The 19,598-nt window shown below is 40.3% G+C and overlaps 1 protein-coding gene across 1 annotated transcript in view; it reads right to left on the bottom strand.

Annotated features, from left to right (window-relative positions):
* The window catches only part of DLC1 (DLC1 Rho GTPase activating protein), a 366,141-nt gene that overhangs the window by 193,922 nt on the left and 152,621 nt on the right, over positions 1-19,598 (bottom strand). Inside the window, exon 5 of the mRNA XM_084877009.1 lies at positions 4,368-4,401. Within this exon, the coding sequence (XP_084733135.1) occupies positions 4,368-4,401 (34 nt within the window). The remainder of the gene's footprint in view (positions 1-4,367; positions 4,402-19,598) is intronic.

Raw genomic sequence — 19,598 nt, 5'->3', positions numbered from 1 at the left:
TGGCCCTTATCCTGTAGGGAGAGAACAAACATATTGAAGCAGGAATTTCTATGATCAGGTCGTGATTTTCAAAGATACCTGATGAAGGTATAGAGAGACGGACTGATGCAGTGATAGGTAAGGCAGGGAAACTTGCCTGGACACTGTTGTGAAAGTCCAGTGGAAGTGGAGGCTGTGTTAAAGCAGAGGCAGGGAGACTGGACAAGGGATGAGGAGGAGGCAGTGCTGACAGGATCGTGTGCAGGAGCTGAGGGTGTCCGGTTACCTCGGGGTCTGGGATACAGGGAGACATAGGAGAAGAGGATACAGGCGAGGCATTTCTCAGGGACTAATTCTGGTGAAAATCAAGGATGATCTGCTTGCTCACAAGAGAAAATTTCAGTCCAATAGAGACAGGCATTCCTAAGGAGTGGGGAAATAGGACCGATCCTGTCTCTCCTGTGAGAACCGCCCTCTGGATGAACTCCCTTAGAAGTTGATGGAGAAGGCGATCTCTTTCTTTCATACTGATGGCTGCCAGCTCCTAGCTGGTGCCCTGAGAAAGGGCTTACGGACACCTGGAGGAGAGCAGCCGCTCAGCTAGCTCCCATTTGGCTTGTACACACAGTGGTTATAAGCTCAACTAATTATCATTAAGATGTAGCTACCATTTTGTAGGACCTGCTTGCGCCAAGCATGGTTGCCTTACAACGGTGTGACAGCTTCTCTGTTTATACTCAAGAAAGGAGAAAACGGGGAGGTTAAGCAACTTGCTCAAGGCCATACAGACAGAAACCAGATGTGCTGGCAAGTGTACCAGTGACATTGGGCCTGCTCGTCAAGGGCACACAGACTCTCATTGCGTAACAGAAGTTATCTGAAAACATTATGTGTTGAAGGTATTGATACTTGTGTGATTAATTCCGATTCTTTTAAAAAAACAAATGAATTTCTGATCCTGAGAATGCACACACTGTGACAGTCTGCTGGAAAGTATATTTTTTAGTTTCTTCTTTCCCTGGGAAGCTTTCTGCATCAGCTGGGTTAAGGAATGCACACCGAGGAGAGGAAAAGGAGGATCCTAGCCTAACAGAATATTCTCAATTAGAGTTTGCGTTCCTTCAGGGCAAGGACCATGCCTTAGTCATAATTGCTTCCTTTTTCTTTTTAAAATATATTTTATTGATTTTTTTTTTTTTTTTTTTTTTTTTTTTTACAGAGAGGAAGGGTAAGGGATAGAGAGTTAGGAACATCAATGAGAGAGAAACATCCATCAGCTACCTCCTGCACACCCCCTACTGGGGATGTGCCCACAACCAAGGTACATGCCCTTGACCGGAATCGAGCCTGGGATACCCCTGTCTGCAGGCTGACGCTCTATCCACTGAGTTAAACCAGTCAGGGCAATAATTGTTTTCTTGAGGGAACCTAATACGATGCCCCATACATGTTGTAGTTCAGTAAGTGTTTGTGCAGTGAATGAACTGAGGGGAGGCTGTTTCGAAGTTGTTTCCCGTTGGAGTCTTTTGCCATCACAAGGTGGGAGATAGCAGCAACAGTCATTCCACTAGGCTTTCTTTACTCAGCAGCATGGACCAGAATAGACGATGTCCACTTAAAGGACATGCAGGGCAGCCATACAACTGCAATTCAAGAATTAGTAACGGACTGTAACCAACATGATTTTGTTTAGAGCTTCGAAAAGCCTGGTGGCCTTGGTTCCAGTTGGCTTGGATGAGAGGTCACACCGATTAAAAATAGGCTTTCTCAAGAAGGAACAATAGTCTACATTCACTCAGCAAGACAGAAAAAAAAAAAAAAAAAAAATGGCAGGCCTCAGGGGTGGGGAGGAAGCTTAATCCTATTTAAGAGCTCAATTAACCCCCAGAAGACTGAGTGGGTCCTCTGCTTTCATCCTCATTCCTCTGTCTAGCAGAGCTTAAGAACAGAGATTCATAATGATAGGAGCAAAGAGGTTTGCATTTGTCTATAACACTCAAATGTTTTTTTTTTTTTAATATTTTAAACATGGCACAATAGAGTTTAGGAATACAAGAATTAGATTGCTTTGATTGTTATGGTCCTTTAAAACTTGCAGAGTAAATCATATTCTCTTTTGAATTGTCAAATCTGTTACCATTATTAATTAAATATCCAAACATAAGCCTTTATTTTGACACAAATTCTCTGATGTTTTAAAAAATATTATTCCTTTCTTACATTTATACTATCAAACAAAACTCTATTTCTTCCTAAGCAAATCAGCACATTCTCAAGAAATCAAAATAGAAACCTATTCTAGAGTAAATCCAAATCATTCTAATGTTTTAATATGTAAAAGGAGGGTTCTGCTCAAATCATCCCATCCTGGTGTACCTAAGCATCTGAGATGGGGCCTCCAGGTGACTGGGACCGGGGATGGTCATACATATCAATCTCCATATCAACCGGTGGGTCTGTGATTCCCAGATCATCTTGTGGCAGCTCTGTGAATGGCATTTGTTAACGCGCTGCGTTTGTTGCCCAGCAGTATAGAAATGACCGAGAGAGATACGAAATAAAGAATGATAGTTGATTTTGTTGTTGTCCTACAGGAGAAACATTTCTAAGATTATGGTAAAAATTGGTAGTTGCATCATATTTGTACTGTTTAATTAGTTCTTTGTTGTAACAACAATACCTTTAAAATAGTTGAGAAGCTTGATAAAAACAAGGGCTCTCCCTGTCAATCTGAAATCATTTAAGTGACCTGGGAGAAGACAACTCTGTGGTCTCCATCCCCTCAAGCAATGACAGGTCCATCCCTTTTTTTCCCTTCCCCACCAGCCAGGAATTTACATTTAATTTCCTCCTTGAAGTATGAGAGAAGTTGCTGATATTCTGGAACAAGATTGGCCCTGTTTTACACTCTGCTTAAATTGCAGCTAATCTTGAGAGTTGTAGAGAATGTCACAACCAAGGTTACAGCCAGGCCTTAGGTGAATTCCGTTTCCTTTGCAATGCAAATGACCACGTCACCATTTATTTCTTGTCCTTACTAGATAGCTAACACAAGCTATTTAAGATATTAGTGCCCTGGAACTGTCATTTAAATTTGTTCAATATTTGCTACTAATCCATGCAATACCACTACATTGTTAAATTGAACAGCTTTCCTCTTTAAAAAAAAATATTTTTTTTATTGATTTTTTACAGAGAGGAAGGGAGAAGGATAGTGAGTTAGAAACACGGATGAGAGAGAAACATGGATCAGCTGTCTCCTGAGGATGTGCCCACAACCAAGGTACATGCCCTCGATTGGAATTGAACCTGGGACCTTTTAGTCCACAGGCCAAAACTCTATCCACAGCCAAACCAGTTAGAGCAACAGCTTTCCTCTTAACTGATGCCAGTTCAGTATTTTCCTTCATTCTGAAGGGTTACCTTTCAACATATTAACGTGAAGAAATCAGAACGAGTCTGACATAAAAGAAAACTTAAGCCATGGAAGGAGACAAACCATAAAAACTTTTGTGTGAAAACTATCTAGCAGCAAACATAAGATCACAAACTAGAAAGGGAACATCCCTTGCATAAAAATCACCTCAGACCAACTCCAAAGCTTCATTATAAATCTACAAACTCATGCCATTTTTAGATAGTACTATAAACCTTCAATATGGCTCTTAAAAATCACAAGTGTCTAAGAACTAAGTAATGTGCTTCACACTTGGGAGCACACTTTTAATCTGTATTATAAAAACCTATTGTTATTACACAGGAAACATAAGACAATACTGAGAAAGAGCCACAGATTTTTAAAAAAACACATAATCCTACCAATTCAACTGATTTTTCATATTCTATGTTTTTTTCTCAGACCTTATACATTTTCCACAATACTTTAGTTATAATGATAGCACAGAACACAGAAAATATAATTATTTCCAATATAATTTTCCTATTGCTTTAGAATTAAAATTTTGGTGGTATAGCCTCAGCTTTAAAGAAGTACATCCTTTTCCCTTGACTACTAAACAAGCTACTTAGGATTAAAAACCAAATATTGATAATTACTAACAACCAATTTCCAAAGACCATTCTCCACACAGTAAACAACATCACATTCTTTCCCTCCAGAAAAAAGTTGTGGTTGCTGTCATTCATTCTACAAACACTAATAGAGCTACAAGAAGCATACATCTCATTCTAGTAGATGAAATACTATATTAGAAAACAATATATATACATATTTTACATTTTGAGCAACACAACTTATCAGTAATTCAACAATAATATCTGTACAAATATTGATGAGATCAACACAGTTTTAATGAAATGTCTACATGAAGATGAATTTTCATTCTAAAATAGATAAAAAGGAAAAAATAAACCATATTTCCACTTACCAGCCATTTCCTTCTCTGAAATACCTGGGAGAGCCTGAAAAAGAAAACAAAAGTTACAAAATTGTGGTATTATTAGAAAGAAACGTCAAATAATATTATTACAAAATTTTTAAAAATCAGAAAGCTATGTGAGCCAGCAATCCCACTGCTGGGTATATATTCAAAGGAAATAAAAAGAGGAAATCAAAGAGATATCTGCACTCCTCTGTTCATCGCAGCATTATCCACAATCGCCAAGATACAGATGTGATATATAATGGAATATTATTTAGGCATGAGAGGGATACTATTCCTGCCATCTGCAATAACATAGACCTTGAGGGCATTATGCTAAGTGAACCAGAGGACATAAGTGGTTACCAGGGACTGTGGTGGGGGTAGGGTGGGAGGTTGGAAGGATGGTGAACGAGGGGAGAAATAAGGAGAGGTTGTTGAAAGGGTACAAACTATCGGCTATCAGATGAATAAATTCTGAGGATGTAAGGTAAACCATGGTGACTATAGTTCATAATATTGCAATATATAATTGATATTTGGTAAGAGAGTGAAACTTAAATGTTCTTATCAAAAACGGGCAAATATCCGAGGTAACAGATGTTACTAATTAGCTGTAAACAATTCTTTCACAGCATATACATATATCAAATCACCACAAGGTATACTTGAAATATCTTACAATTTTATTTGTCAACTAGAGGCCCAGGTGCGGGGGGGGGGGGGAGCCCCCTCACAGTCGGGGAGCCCCCCATCCATCGCCCCCAAAAGGTAGGCCTTGCCCACCAGAATGGGGCCGCAAGGGATCATCCCCTCTCCCAAACAGAGGGAGGCCCCGCCCACCTGCCCCAGTGTGCTGTGGGGTAGCCTGGGCCTCCCTTTTTGGGGTGATCATGGGGCAATGGTGGGCCCCCCGACCAATCGCATTGCGCCCGCCTTGGCTGGCCTGGCACCAGTGGGTGTCATAGCATGGTCCTCCGGTCGTTCCGCTATTTGGCCATTCAGTCGGTCTGCATATTACACTTTTATTATTATAGGTTATACCTCAACAAAGCTAAAAAGAAAAAGAAAAGGAAAATGAGAGCTGTGAAACTGTCAGCAAAGTTACTAGATCCATCTACGATAATTCTAAATCATCATATAATTGTTTTCTTCTATGAAGACAGACTCATGTTGCCCTTAAAGAGACTGGTGATCAATGAGATAAAACACTCTTTGAATTTGGGTAGAATCGTTGGAGTTCATTTGCTTTGTTTTACTTCGGGAGTCAAAAAGCGTAAATTGCTTACTCGGCCTCCTCCATTTCAAATCTCTGTTATTTCTTCACTGCCCAGGACCTTCCTCTATGAACCACTCCTGGTTCCCGGGCTGCAGAGAGGACTATGGTAGCTTCCAGAAAACATACGAGGTCCTCAGGCAAAGGTAGCTGCTCTGTTAGTTACTATGGGCTTTGGGCCAATGGGTCTAAACCTCGCTGACATGAGAGGGTTAGACATTCAGTTTCCAGCATATTACCTATCACTGCCATTATTTTACAAAACAGAGTTTAGAATGAGATGCTTACAAAAGACTTGTAGTATAAATGTCTAGTTCTACTGTTTGTGGAGACTCTAAAAATATTTTAGGAAGTTGGACTTCTGGTTCCCATTCACCTCAGTTATTCATGTATAAAATACAGTTAGCACGAAGATACTGATTTGTACTGGAAATGTTTTACAAATGTGTCTGACCCACTGGGATTTGACGCCTTCTACCTTACAGCCATTGATCTCACAAGACACCCACAAGTGATGTTTCTCCCCTTCTTCAAGGAGCAAAGTCCTTATAGTTGGAGTAGGAAAAATAGACATATGGTAACTAATTTTGATGTGTGTGCATGTGTGTGCGTGTGTGTGTGCGTGTGTGTGTGTGTGTGTGTGTGTGTGTGTGTGTGAGAGAGAGAGAGAGAGAGAGAGAGAGAGAGAGAGAGAGAGAGAGAGAGAGGGAGAGAAAGAGAGAGAGAGGCTCAATGAACCTCTGTTAAAGATCAGCCTAAGGAAAAAGCATCAATCTTCATTTCCAGAAATATCAAATATCCAAGACACCTATCTTGTTGTGAGATATTTATTACTGGGGAGATCCTCACCCTTGGAATTTACAGGATTTAGAGATCAATAGGGAATTTAGAGATCAAACAAGGGAAAAGTCTTAATATGGATAGAAAATCCAAGGGTTTTGCTTTGGCAATGTCGATGTATATAGTGAGATTAAATGAGACTTAACCTCAGCCTACATACAGCCACTCATGCCTTGTTCTCTGGTGTTAGCATCAGCTCTGCACACTGCCAAAGATGCCGCCATGGGGAGACTCTCAGGTGACTGAGTGGCAGAGTGGAGGGTCCCACGTGGAGGGCAGGGCATCAGAAGGACCGAGTGGGCTGTAAGCATCTTCCTCAGCATGTTTTCCTTTTCAGCAGGGTCATTGGATATTTTCTTCCCTTCTGGAAGAACTCCGGTTCTATTCTTCAGGGAAGCTATTTTCTCCCTTTTCAGCGATGTCACCCTACAGTTATGGTGATTTGTTTTGTTCTATGTGTCTTTTTGGAAAGACACACGCCTTGCCCCATCTTGCAAACTATTGACAGGAACAAAATTCAGGGACTACTGGGAATGCCTTAAAATGACATTCAATCCATTCTATGTCATATATATATATATATAATATATATAAATTTTTTAATTTTTAATTTTTATTGATTTCAGAGAGGGAGAGAGATAGAAATGTCAATGATGAGACAGAATCATTGATCGGCTGCCTCCTGCACACCCCACACTGGGGATTGAGCCTGCAATCTGGGCATGTGCCCTGGCTGGGAATTGAACCGTGACCTCCTGGTTCATAGGTGGTTCAACCACTGAGCCGTGTCAGCTGGGCAAGAGATCACAGCTTTTAAGTGGACTTATTTTTTGTGAAAAGAAAATAAACAACAAAAACAAAACAAAACAAAACAGGAACGCTTTCATTGCCAAGCTTGTCAAGGTTGGTGATAGGTAATTAAAGGATGTTCAATGAGAAAGTTCCTTAGTATACCAATAGCTAACTGACACTTCCTACTGCATTCTTAGTATGTGCAAGGCAAAGTTTTGAGCTTTTACTCCATAACCCCACTCAATCCTTAGAACAGCCCAATGAAGTTCTGGGGGGCAAAGCACCTTGTGTGAGGCCACAGTCAGTCCTGGGAGAGGTGTCCCAACCACTGGCACACTGGCCTCTGAGGTCACTCACACTAATTTCAAAACACTAATGAGCAGAAAGGTTGGAAGAGATTCCCATGATAAGAAACTGCCTTAGATAACAAAATATCTGTGCAGGCATAACTGCGATAGACAGAAAGTCTAAGTAAGCTCTCTCTTCTTACAGCTCAGGCATGTAAGGCAAATTGAGTGCCTTGCTCCACATTACAACTTGACCGGTGACAGGCCTTCCTTATTTTATTCTATTTGATTACAAAGTATGCAACCGAGCACGAATAAATAAATACGGAATAAAATGTTGATGAGCTGCGCTATGAAGCAAAAATATCTTAGCCTTCATACAGCCAGTGCTAATACTCCATGGAGCCAATGTCAGTTACATTAAATCACTTCAACGTTCTTCATGATTCTTTAAGCTACCAAGGCTAACTTCCATTAAGTAACTGTGATGGCCACATTATGAGACAGAGCAAGGAACATCAAAGTTTAATGTAACCCAGAATTTGATAACTTCTCTTTTAAGTAAAAGCACATAGGAATATGAGCTAGATGTCCATCAGCTGAATTCTACCTTTGAATTTGAGGTAGAATTGTCTCTTTAGAATATGGTTTATAAATAATTGATTGAATTTGTGAGGTTTCCCAGGGATGAAAGAAATTAAATATAGAATCAAAAAACAAAACTGACACTTGGTTTCTCAATTAATTATAGCTATTTGTAGATTCATATTAGATGCCCCAAATTATTACATGTACAGCAACCTTTAATGAAAAAGGATTCTTCTTTGTGGAATTCATATCCAATTAAAGAAGATGTGTGAAAAGATAAAAAATAAATCCATGCAGTGGATGCTAAATGACAATAATTAACATCACCATGGACGGGCTGTTAAAAGAAATAGGAATATCGTAGATAATTAGGACAATCCAGGTGAAAATGAACTGGTTTTCTTGGGCCTCAAACCTTCAGGAAGGAGGTGTTGGTCAAGTTTTTTTTTTTTTTTCTTTCCCCCTTTGACATCTGAGAAGAGAAACAGCTAGGTTTGGGGTCCATGTCCTGAGGCTCCTTGGTGTTATGTCTGTTGCACAGAAAGAAACGTTCCATGCAGGCTGGCTAGCGAGCCTGGTACAGAGCAAGTGTTCATCAAACATCTGTGGAATTAAAATACCAAATGCATATTTGTATGTACAGTTTAAGTAACATGTATGCCTGCTGCTTATGAGAAAGCTCCCATAAAAGGCATATTTTGGAATTCATTAGGGGCTTTTGTTAATAGCTGCCACATGTTTCATTTGAACTGTATCCTCAGGAAGTGATTTAACATTTCTGGCAATAAAGCAATTAAACAGGATTTTCCTGCTGGCCATATGGGTTCGCTATAACTTCATATTTTCTTCTCTCATTTCTCAATGGAACAAAGGGAAATCTACTAACAACTTCCAAATGAGAGAGAGAAAATAATTCATAGCCTTTTGTTATTCTTCTTCATGATAGTCAAATGATAGAATAACAACCTTTGGTATGGTCATACTGACCCTCCGCATGTAAAGATTTTCATTTAAGTTCATCTGCGAAGGTGTTTTACAGCTGAATTTTTAAAAAACCATTCAAGAAAGAGCTTTTTCAGTAAGAGGAGAGGAAACAATTTGCTCTCTCTTAATGAGGTCTTTAAAAGCTGTGTGTGGGAGCTCGGGCTGTGTGTGAGTCTGTTTGTGTTTTTGGATGTAAAAAATGGCTGGGGAAATGCTGATTTGGACATGCCTGGCGGAAATGTTGGAGACACATGTTGATTCTTTTGATCTGAGCTAGGACGGTTTTCTGCACTTACTGGGGGACCACAGCCCAACACCTTTTAGGACCTTCCACTAACTGCCTGGAAGCTGCTGACATAAACAGTAACTAAGTAATAGATGTTGTATCTGGATCTTTTTAAATCTAATGACAATGGAAGCATTCTAATTGATCCAATTTCTCAATTTCTTCTTGATGATTTTAGGTGAAAATTGAGAATGATTTTCTCCTTTAATATGTTATTTTTATTAATATGTTATGTTCCTCATATATATATATATTTTTTTTTCTATCAGTTTTTTTTTTTTGAATCAGGCTCACAGAATACTACCATTAAAAGGACTTTGAAAGCAAACCCCTTCCAACAATAGGCAGCTATGATAGACTGAATGTTTCCGTGAAGGGTTTCATTTTCATCTCGCATTAAAATAAAAAGCCATATCATTAATTTTCTCTCTTTACAGTCAGTGCTTGTTTTGCATGTTTTAAAACATATTAGTGATTTCACATAGAAGTTTATGGAATATTCTGTCCTTTTCTATAGAGATTTCCTCCATTTGCCTTTCTAAAACTTGCAGGAACCAGTGGCAGAGTAACATATTCCTTTCCTTGGAAAACATTCACTTTTGTTCCCACAAAATATCTTACAGAGAAATTTAAAAAGGGGTCATTATGTCCTCAGAAATTTCAGGAAAACCTCCCTCAGCGATGGAATGGCCTCTGTCTCAGACGAGGGCACAAGAGCCCATTGTGGGTACCATGGGCTGCAGGAAGGGTTTGGGCCTCCCCATTTTTTGGGGGGGGAAGACATGAAAGACAACAGAAAAAAAGGTGCATTGGAAAATGGGTTTATTTCCATCTCTTTATTTAAAGACTCCTTTGAAATCACTCCAGTCTGCGATATTATTAGCCAGTCAATGATTTCTGTTTGCTTTCATTTGAACAAAGAAGTTCATTGAAAAGCTGTGTCTGACTGACAATCTGATGTCGCCCCTTTTGGTTTACAAAATACTTCTCTAGCTTTGAGAGTCATCATTCCTTCATAGAAACTAATTTCAAAACATTAAGAAAATATAGGCTCTTCTTGGTAGGCGGAATTTAATATTATTTGGTCCTGTTTCCCAAACGATAGCACTTTTAATACCTATAAACTATTTATTTAATACTTTTAAAAATATTAAATTTAAACACATTTCAAAGGGGAGTTGGGGGACTGGGTGAAAAAGGTGAAGGGATTGAGAAGTACAGATGGGTAGTTGCAGAATAGTCATGGTGATGTAAAAAAGAGCTATATATAGGGAATATAGTCGATAATATTGTTATAGCTCTCTATGGTGGTAGGTGGGTACTTGGAAATAGTAGGGGGAGCACTTTGTAAAAGATATAACTGTCTGACCACTATGCAGTATACAATCCTGTATAATAAAAGGCTAATCTGCAAATTGTCTCCTCGACCGGGAGTTAGACCAGGGGCAACTGCCCACGACCCCTTCCCCCGGCTGGTCCTGTCTCTGATTGGCCCCTCCCTCACCCTGATCAGGGGCTGGGGCAGTTCCCACATCCCCTCGCCCCAATCAGGGTGGGCCAGCCAGACCCTAACTGTGCACAAATTCGTGCACGGGGCCTCTAGTCCAAAGTAATATTAAATGTAAACTGCAATGAAAAAATACATCATTAAGAAAATATAAAACATAAAAAAACATACATTTCTTTTTTTCACTTGACTTGCTTTAAATAATAAAAATAAAGCACATACATTTATGGGTTTAAACATTTGGCTGTAATATTCATAGTACACGTTCACATAACTACATGTAAGGAAAGATGACGTTTAAGACAGGTGACTTATTCAGTAAGCCACTGCCTCAGAATGACTGCTTATTTTTCCTGCTGGACGGCGCTAACCAGCAATTCATCGGCCCTTCTGCGCTAACCCTTTATGTCGTCTCATTCTTCCTAGTAGCCCTCCTAATGGATTTTCCCTTATTTGGCCCAGTCCTTATTTTCCTGGCCGGAGTCAGCTTTCTGGTGGTGTGCAGCCCTCGTCCTCGCTATCGGAAGGACACTGCAAAGGCAATGGTCCTGCTCTGGTTTATCACTCCCGCACTGTTTGCTCTAAAATGCTTGAACGCTGCTGCTCCCTCCTCCTGGAATGGTCAGCTGCCAGCTACGTGCTGGGCTCTCAGATCCCCAGCCTCTTGGGCCCAGTTCTAGTTAATTAGTTAACAGACACATATTGAGTAACCACTACATGTGCAGTCTTTTACCAAGAGCTCTGGTGGCACTAAAAGAAATAGAAGGTCTGCTGTAAAACTAAGAAATCTAGTTGCGAATTCAAGACTGAAGGCTAAAAGAGAAAATGATGGGTATGAACAAGTACTAGGTTCCCTGCTGCCACTAATTAGCTCTGTGCCTTTTGGCAGGTTTCTAGAATTCTCTGAGCTCAGTTTCCTCATCTGTTAAAAAAAAAAAGAAAAGAAAAGAAAGAAATAATACCTACATCTCAAGGTTATTTGGGGATTAATTGAGATACTGCACAAAAGGGGATTAACACAGTACTTGTCCCAGAACTCCCTAAGTGTAAACTATTCCTATGGTTGGATCTGTCATTGTGACATAAAAATTTGACTACATAGCCTGGCCAGTGTGGCTCAGTGATTGAGCATCGATCTTTGAACCAGGAGGTCACTGCTCAATTCTTGGTCAGGGCATTTTTATTATTTGTTACTATGTTTATACTGTTACCCACGTTTATGGACTATAATGTTGCATTGTCCGAATGTACCAGTTTATTTATCTATTCGCCTACTGAAGGACATCTTAGTTCTTGCTAGGTTTTGACAATTAATTATGAAGAAAGCTTCTACAAACATCACGTGCAGGTTTTTGTGACTTACATTTTCAGCTCCTTTGGGTAAATACCAAGAGGGAAGTGGCAAATTGTATGGTAAGAATATGCTTCGTTTTTTTTATTTTTAAATATATTTTATTAATTTTTTACAGAGAGAAAGGGAGAGAGCTAGAGAGCTAGAAACGTCGATGAGAGAGAAACTTCGACCAGCTGCCTCTTACACACCCCCTACCAGGGATGTGCCTGCAACCAATGTACATGCCCCTGATCGGAATTGAACCTGGGACCTTTCAGTCCGCAGACGACGCTCTACCGCTGAGCCAAACTGGTTTCGGCATATGCTTCGTTTTGTAATGTTCATTTTTTGATGCCCTAAATTAGGGGTGTCGAACTCAATCAGAGAAGGGGCCAAAATCTAAAATCCAGCCTAAATCGCGGGCCGAATGGTTTACTGAACAGTCATAAACTGACAATGTCATAAACTGACAGCGGAGTGCAGTGATGACAGCGCGGTGCGGGCCACATTGCAAGGCCTGGCGGGCTGGATTTGGCCCGCGGGCCTTGTGTTTGACACATGTGCCCTAAATCATAAATAGCTGTATCACTGTCAGTCAGGGTGGGTTTCTTTCTGGCTCCTATGGTCTTGTCTAGTAGGGTGTGAGATTCATGTGCTGAGAACAGTTCTCACTTTAATGTAATGACTAGTGATAAACAGACTCTTTCCCCAAGCCTTTCCAGATGTATTCTAAAAAAAAAACATCTCCCTTTTAAGAACAGCAGGCAGGTTGCTCCCTGGTTTAACAAAGTACACCCAGACACAAGTGCTTAGGGCCAGCTAGCTCCTGATTTCCAGTGGTGACAAAAGTGTCTGGCACTGCTGTCCTACTGGTCACTTGGTGTGCCTGCCAGTTTTGCTCTGGTGCTTGCTGGAGCCAGCAGGATACTCAGAGCCTGCGGGGCAGGAGGGAAATGTGGGTTAGGTGTGTGTGAACTATGCATATGAAATGTGGGCACAGAGGATATTACTGGGGAGACGACCAGAACTCAGTTCTTGTTTTCTTGAGGGAAAGACTTCAATCAAGATACAAAGTTTAGCAAAGTATGTAAGAATTCATTGGCTGCAGCAAAGATATACTTCGGACGGTGCAAAAGGGAAAGGGATAGAAGAACTAAGAGGAGAGCTCAGGCTGGGCTGCTTCGGCTCAGTGAGGAGTCTGAGAAAAGGGGGCCTTGGAGATAAGGTCAGAGGTTAGCCCGGGACAAGCTGCAGTTGCCTATTGCTCTCCTTGTTACAAGTCTCGTGGGGTCCCTTAGAGGGAAGAAGGGGGGAAGGGAATGGCATGGCCATGATCCCCTGGAGGGACCTCTGTTTCCAGAAGGGTTAAAGGCTGAGTGTCTAGGGGAGGTTTTGGGGGAGGATAATAGAATATTCATCAGCTTTATGCTGCTGTGCCAAAGTGAGATTTTACTCTGTTAATTTGTCTGTCCTTGGGTATAGTTGGCCGATGGAATTGAATGGATTTCTGTTATCTGTCTTCCTAAGTAGGGTGAGGTGATTTGAACTATTTTCCCTCTGCTTGGAGAGAAGTGCAAACCACTTACTCTTATGTGTCCTTGGTTTAAGGAAGATAGACTTTACTAGGTGGCTGCAAACTGCTGTTTAACTATTTTTAGTCTTAGTTTCTCTATTCTGCTTGTCCTGGAGTTTTCTAGCTTCTCACTATGTTATGACAAGTGGAGGAGCAGTTCTGCTAGAGAGTGTATAGACAATTAATTATGAAGAAAGCTTAATAATGGAACACCTAGCAGGGTGTTCCATTATTTATCATATGATATAAAAATCTATGATGGTGAGAAACAAACAAATACACAAACAAAGGGGACATCTGTAATACTTTCAACAATAAAGATAAATAATAATAATAATAATAATAATAATAATAATAATAATAAACTATAATGGCCCGGATGGCGTGGCTCAGCAGTTGAGCGTCAATCTATGAACCAGGAAGTCACGGTTCAATTCCCGGTCAGAGCACATGTCTGGGTTGTGGGATTAATCCCCAGTGGAGGGCGTGCAGGAGGCAGCCAATCAATGATTCTCTCTCATCACTGATGTTTCTCTCTCTCTCTCTCTCTCTCTCTCTCTCTCTCTCTCTCTCTCTCTCTCTCTCTCTCCTTCCTCTCTGAAATCAATAAAAAATGTGTTAAAAACAACAAAACTATAATGGTTATGTAATTGTTGAGTAGCATATTTTTTTGGTTTGCGTTTTTGCAGCAATCACAATTAATTTTAGCAATTCCTTTAACTCTCACAAGTGTCCCAGTTTGGATGATAATTTATATGGAAGTACTTTGTATGAACTTATCCCATGCCCATGGCATCCAGGTAGGTTGGACCTATGGGGAGTGCCAGGAGGGGATATAAGGGAGTGATACTGTGATTTATAATAAGAAAAATATAGTTAGTCTGCTTCCTGGCACGGAGCTCCTAGAACTCTTGGAATTTCCTAAGTGATGACAGTGATAAAGGTGTCTTTTGTTATGTTCATGATGTGACTTCTGGAAAGCACCTAAGGCTGGGGGCTGGTTGCCAGTGGAGCCAACCATGTGATTAGAGGGTTAGAACTTTCAGTCCCACCCTTCCCCTCTACCTCCACCTCCAGGGAGGAGAGAGAGGCTGGAGGTTGAGTTGGTTGCCATTGGCCAATGATTTAATCAATCACACCTTGCAACGAAGCCTTCATAAAAACTCAGAAGGAAGGGTTTTAGAGAGTTTATTGACGATAAACAAATGAAAATTTTTCTAAGTTTGGTTACTTGGAGAAGGCATGGAAGCTCCATTTCCTTTCCTCAAACCATGCCGTAAGCATTCCTTCCACCCGCTTGTTCCTGAATCATACCCTTTTATAATAAACTAGAGGCGCAGTGCATGAAATTCGCACATGGTGGGGGGTGTCCCTCAGCCCAGCCTGCACCCTCTCCAATCTGGGACCCCCTGAGGGATATCCAATTGCCTGTTTAGGCCTGATCCTAAACGGGCAGTCGGACATGCCTCTCACAATTCAGGACTGCTGGCTCCCAATTGCTTGCCTATCTGCCTTCCTTATTGTCCCTTACTGCTTCTGACTGCCAGCCTGGTCACCCCGTAACCACTCCTCTGCCAGCCTTATTGATGCCTAACTGCTCCCCTGCCAGCCTGTTTGCTCCTAACTGCCCTCCCCTTCAAGCTTGTTCCCCGCCCAACTGTTCTCCCCTGCAGTCCTGGGTCCCCCCCACCAACTGCCCTTCCCTACAGGCTCGTTCACCCCCAACTTCCCTCCTCTGCTGGCCTGGTCACCCCTAACTGCCCTCCTCTGCAGGCCTGATCACCCCAATTGTTCCCCCTTGCAGGTCTGGTCCCTCCCAACTGCCCTCCCCTGCTGGATATCTTGTGGTGGCCATCTTGTGTCCACATGGGGGCAGGATCTTTGACCACATGGGGCAGCCATCTTGTATTGGAGTGAAGGTCAATTTGCATATTACTTTTTTATTAGATAGGATAAAAAATGAGCAAAGGGAAGGCCAGTCATTACAGGCATGGCCATCAGGGCAGCTTTACCGGGAAGCTGCAATTTCACACTCCTCAGGGAACCACCTGTCCCTTCCCTGCAAATCATTGGGGGAAGGGGTCCAACAAGGAGGAGATGGACACATGCACAGTAAAGTCTGGGTGAGAAGGGAAGGTGTCTTTTAGTCAAACCTGGGAACAAAGATCATTGGCCAGAGAAGATGGGGCCACTGCAGTCCACAAAACTTGGGACTATATAATCCCCCAGTTAAAGGATCTCACTCTCTTGTGGCTGGGGACTCTCCTGGTGTTCTTGGCTCTTGTGGCTCTCTTGCATTTGCCTGTGTTACCTCCATACCCATGTGACTGACCCCACAGGCGATGGACTGATGGACTACAACTGGGAACACAAACAAAGCTATCCTGATGCTGGATTGGAATGTGTCCCAACATGTAGTGAAAACTTTGGACAACAGCTTTAATCCCAGCTCTGCTGAAAGCAGAATGGGACTTCTTCCTTGGTGGGACGAAAGGAAATAGGATCTTGGAAACTCAGGGATTTAACTCTAAGCAAATAAATTCCATTCATTCTCCCATGCCAGTCTCAGGAGATTTCCCCCCCCCCCCCTCTTGCTATCACAAGAAGCCCACTTCTCCAGGCAATAGGTGGTGACAAAGAGCACTCTCCACAAATAACAAAATGACTTTTTTCAATACTGTGACCAGTATCACTACAGAACTAATGCTCACATCTGTGAGGGCTGTGAACAGTGTGTGTGTGTGTGTGTGTGTGTGGAAATACAGAAGTGGAGGGCCGAATTAAAGACACTAGGAGGGGCCAAACGGGGGAGAGAACATAGAAGGAAGGGAAGGAGTTTGCATCAGGACTTTAGAAGGCTGGAAAGAGGGTTGAGAAAGGAAGTCAAGGAGCTAAGCTGTGGTCCAGAGAGAATTTAGTTTCCTTGGGGAGTAACTTTAACTTTTGTTTTGGGTACAACTTCATCCAGTGGCCTATTTTCTGTAACTAACAAAGTAAAATATTTGGTAGCACAATTTAAAATAAAAAATACAAAAGCAATATTGCTACTTCCCCCTTTTCAGGATTACAATGCTGCAGGGTTTCTCCCCAAAACGGATAGTATCCCAATTATGTAAAATGAAAAATGTAATACTAGGAAAGAATTACATATTTTTTTTAAACACCCAGGCTTATTAATCTTTATGTTAAACAAAGAAATACTCAATAAAGAAACTAGAGATGATAAAGTTTTTCCAAAGTGAGAGCACTGAGCTATCAGTGCATTTTAGTGATGTAGAGAATGTTTCCTCCGTGATGAGGCCCTATTCTCTTTCCAATTAGCTAATGCCCCTTAAAAAAAAATAGGAAGTTACTATCACATGAGCCCTAAATCTGAAGGATAATTCATCTAGTTCTCAGCAAAACTGGAAGATTTTCTGAAATATCTATTATCTATTTGTTTTGTTTTTAATAAGAAAGAAACACTTTTAAAATTGGTGGTTACTGCAGGCTCTCCTAATAAACAAATCCACATGGTCCAGATGAAAGAAATGACCTATTTTTTAAGTGTCTTTTATAGGAATTTAGTAAAAGTGTTACTTTCTCTGTAAGCCTATTTTTAATTCCCCAACTCTTTTCTTTAGTATATGGGTCAAAAATTTTATTTACAAATGGTACCTTTCCACTTAGTCTTCACTCTGGGAACACTGAGTACTGAAAATTAAATATTTATTGAAGGAAACCTTAACAGATATTTTTATTCAATTGCATTATTTACAGTGGGCTTTGAACTTCAAAAATACACACAATAGTAGTACATTTTCTTTATGATAAATAACATTTCAAATAGAAAAATCAAAATTGCTTTAATTAAATGCTTAATTAATTAATCAAAACATTTAAGATATTATCTATGGGCTATTTTAACTGGTAGCCACTGCTGTTGAATACCTGTGATTAATTTTGCTTTGAAAGATAATCATAGATCAATTGATAAATAATTGTTATAGTTATATCTTTGTTCTACTTAAAGTGCAAGTACTTTAGTATGTTTATCTACTTGTACCCCTTATAAGACATACTTTGTTGGACACAAAATGTTAACTTGAGTTTAAATTTTTACATTGATTTCATATGGATCTGACATCCTAACATATCATAAACCCCAAAGGATTAAAACTGGGCTTCTAGAGACCTCAGATCTAGTCCTGGAGCCTTACCAAAGTAAAACACTTTAGGTTACAGCTTTCTTAGTTATAAAACTTAGTTTATCTTTAAAGTTCCAAATTTTAAGTAATTCTTCATTTGTGCTGAAATGTCTGTCAGAACATATCTTAGCCAAACTGAAACCATATGAGATCTAGGAAGTGATATTTCTTTACTGCATAGACCTCAGATGATTTCTCTATGGTGTGACCCATAGAACTTAGTGTGATGGTTTTAATATTTGTCCACAAATTCTTTGACACAACTCTCTTTAAAAGATGCAGCCTCATTTCCCTCCCTTCTAGAGAGTGGCAGAAGTGCCGGGTGTGTGACTTCTGACAGGATGTGTTAAAAGGCATCACAGGACAGCTTGCACTGGTATAAACTAGTTCCTATGTCATGTCCCCCTACATAGTTCACACTACAACAGCCACATGAACGAGACACATTGGAAACAGATTCTCCAGCCCTAGAACTTATGCTATCTTTTGTATACATCTGCAAAACTATATCTAAATTTAAATCCATCTTATTTCCTAAGGAGCTAGGTTTTTTAGACCTCCTTTTTAAGAATATTTGATCTTCAAAGACATTAATTTACCCTTAATTTAAAGAATACAAATTCCCCTTGTTACAATTCAATAGCACCATTTTATGTTATTATTATTATTATTATTTTTGTGTGTGTGACAGTCCTAATGAAAGCTGGTCCTAGTCTTCATTATTCTCTTTCATCATTCTTTGCAGTTAAGCATTCTGCTTGGACAGATGGTCATCATTTATTAATTTATATTTATTGATCTCCCCTCTACATTTTAAGTAAAAATAGGAATTACATATAAAATAAAAAATTTTATTTCTACCCTTAAGGAACTTAGACTTTTCAACAAAATGTGATGCGTGCATATAATCTTTTTGTTCTTGTTGTTAATCCTCACCTGAGGATATTTTTCCATTGATTTTTAGAGAGAGTGGAAGAGAGTGGGGGAGAGAGTAACATCAATGTGAGAAAGAATCATTGATTGGTTGCCTTTTTCATGCACCCCAACCAGGGCCAGGGGCCAAGCCTCCAACTGAGGTATGTGCCCTTGTCCAGAATCAAACCTAGGATCCTTCAGTCTACGGACCAACGCTCTAAACACTGAGCCAAACCAGCTAGGGTAAGGCATATGGTCTTTATACCATATTGACATATGTACAGAGATAAGGTAATGCATATGAAATCTTTATTGTTATTGAATATTTATATTCAGTATTTTATTTATTCCTTATAGTAATCCTATAAGGCATAAAATAATTAGTGGTATTATTCCTTTAAAGCTAGTAGTATTATTCCTTTTGAAAATAAATATTTTTTTCTGATTATAAACATATTGTAGACTTTGAAAAAATAGAAAGTTACGTTAGTGTTGTATTAGTGCAGACCAATCCAGCAAGCTAGCTTATGAATTACTAGAGGCCCAGGGCACAAAATTCGTGCATAGTAGGGGGTGTCCCTCAGCCCAGCCTGACCTTCTTTCAATCCGGGATTCCTCTCGCAATCTGGGAGTGCTGGCTCCTAACCACTCTGCCTGCCTGCCTGATTA

This window comes from Pipistrellus hanaki (assembly GCF_964339955.1).
Source record: "Pipistrellus hanaki genome assembly, chromosome: 3".
NCBI lineage: Eukaryota > Metazoa > Chordata > Mammalia > Chiroptera > Vespertilionidae > Pipistrellus > Pipistrellus hanaki.
The sequence above is the reverse complement of the archived record's forward strand: the minus strand, read 5'-3'. Positions and strand labels throughout refer to the sequence as shown.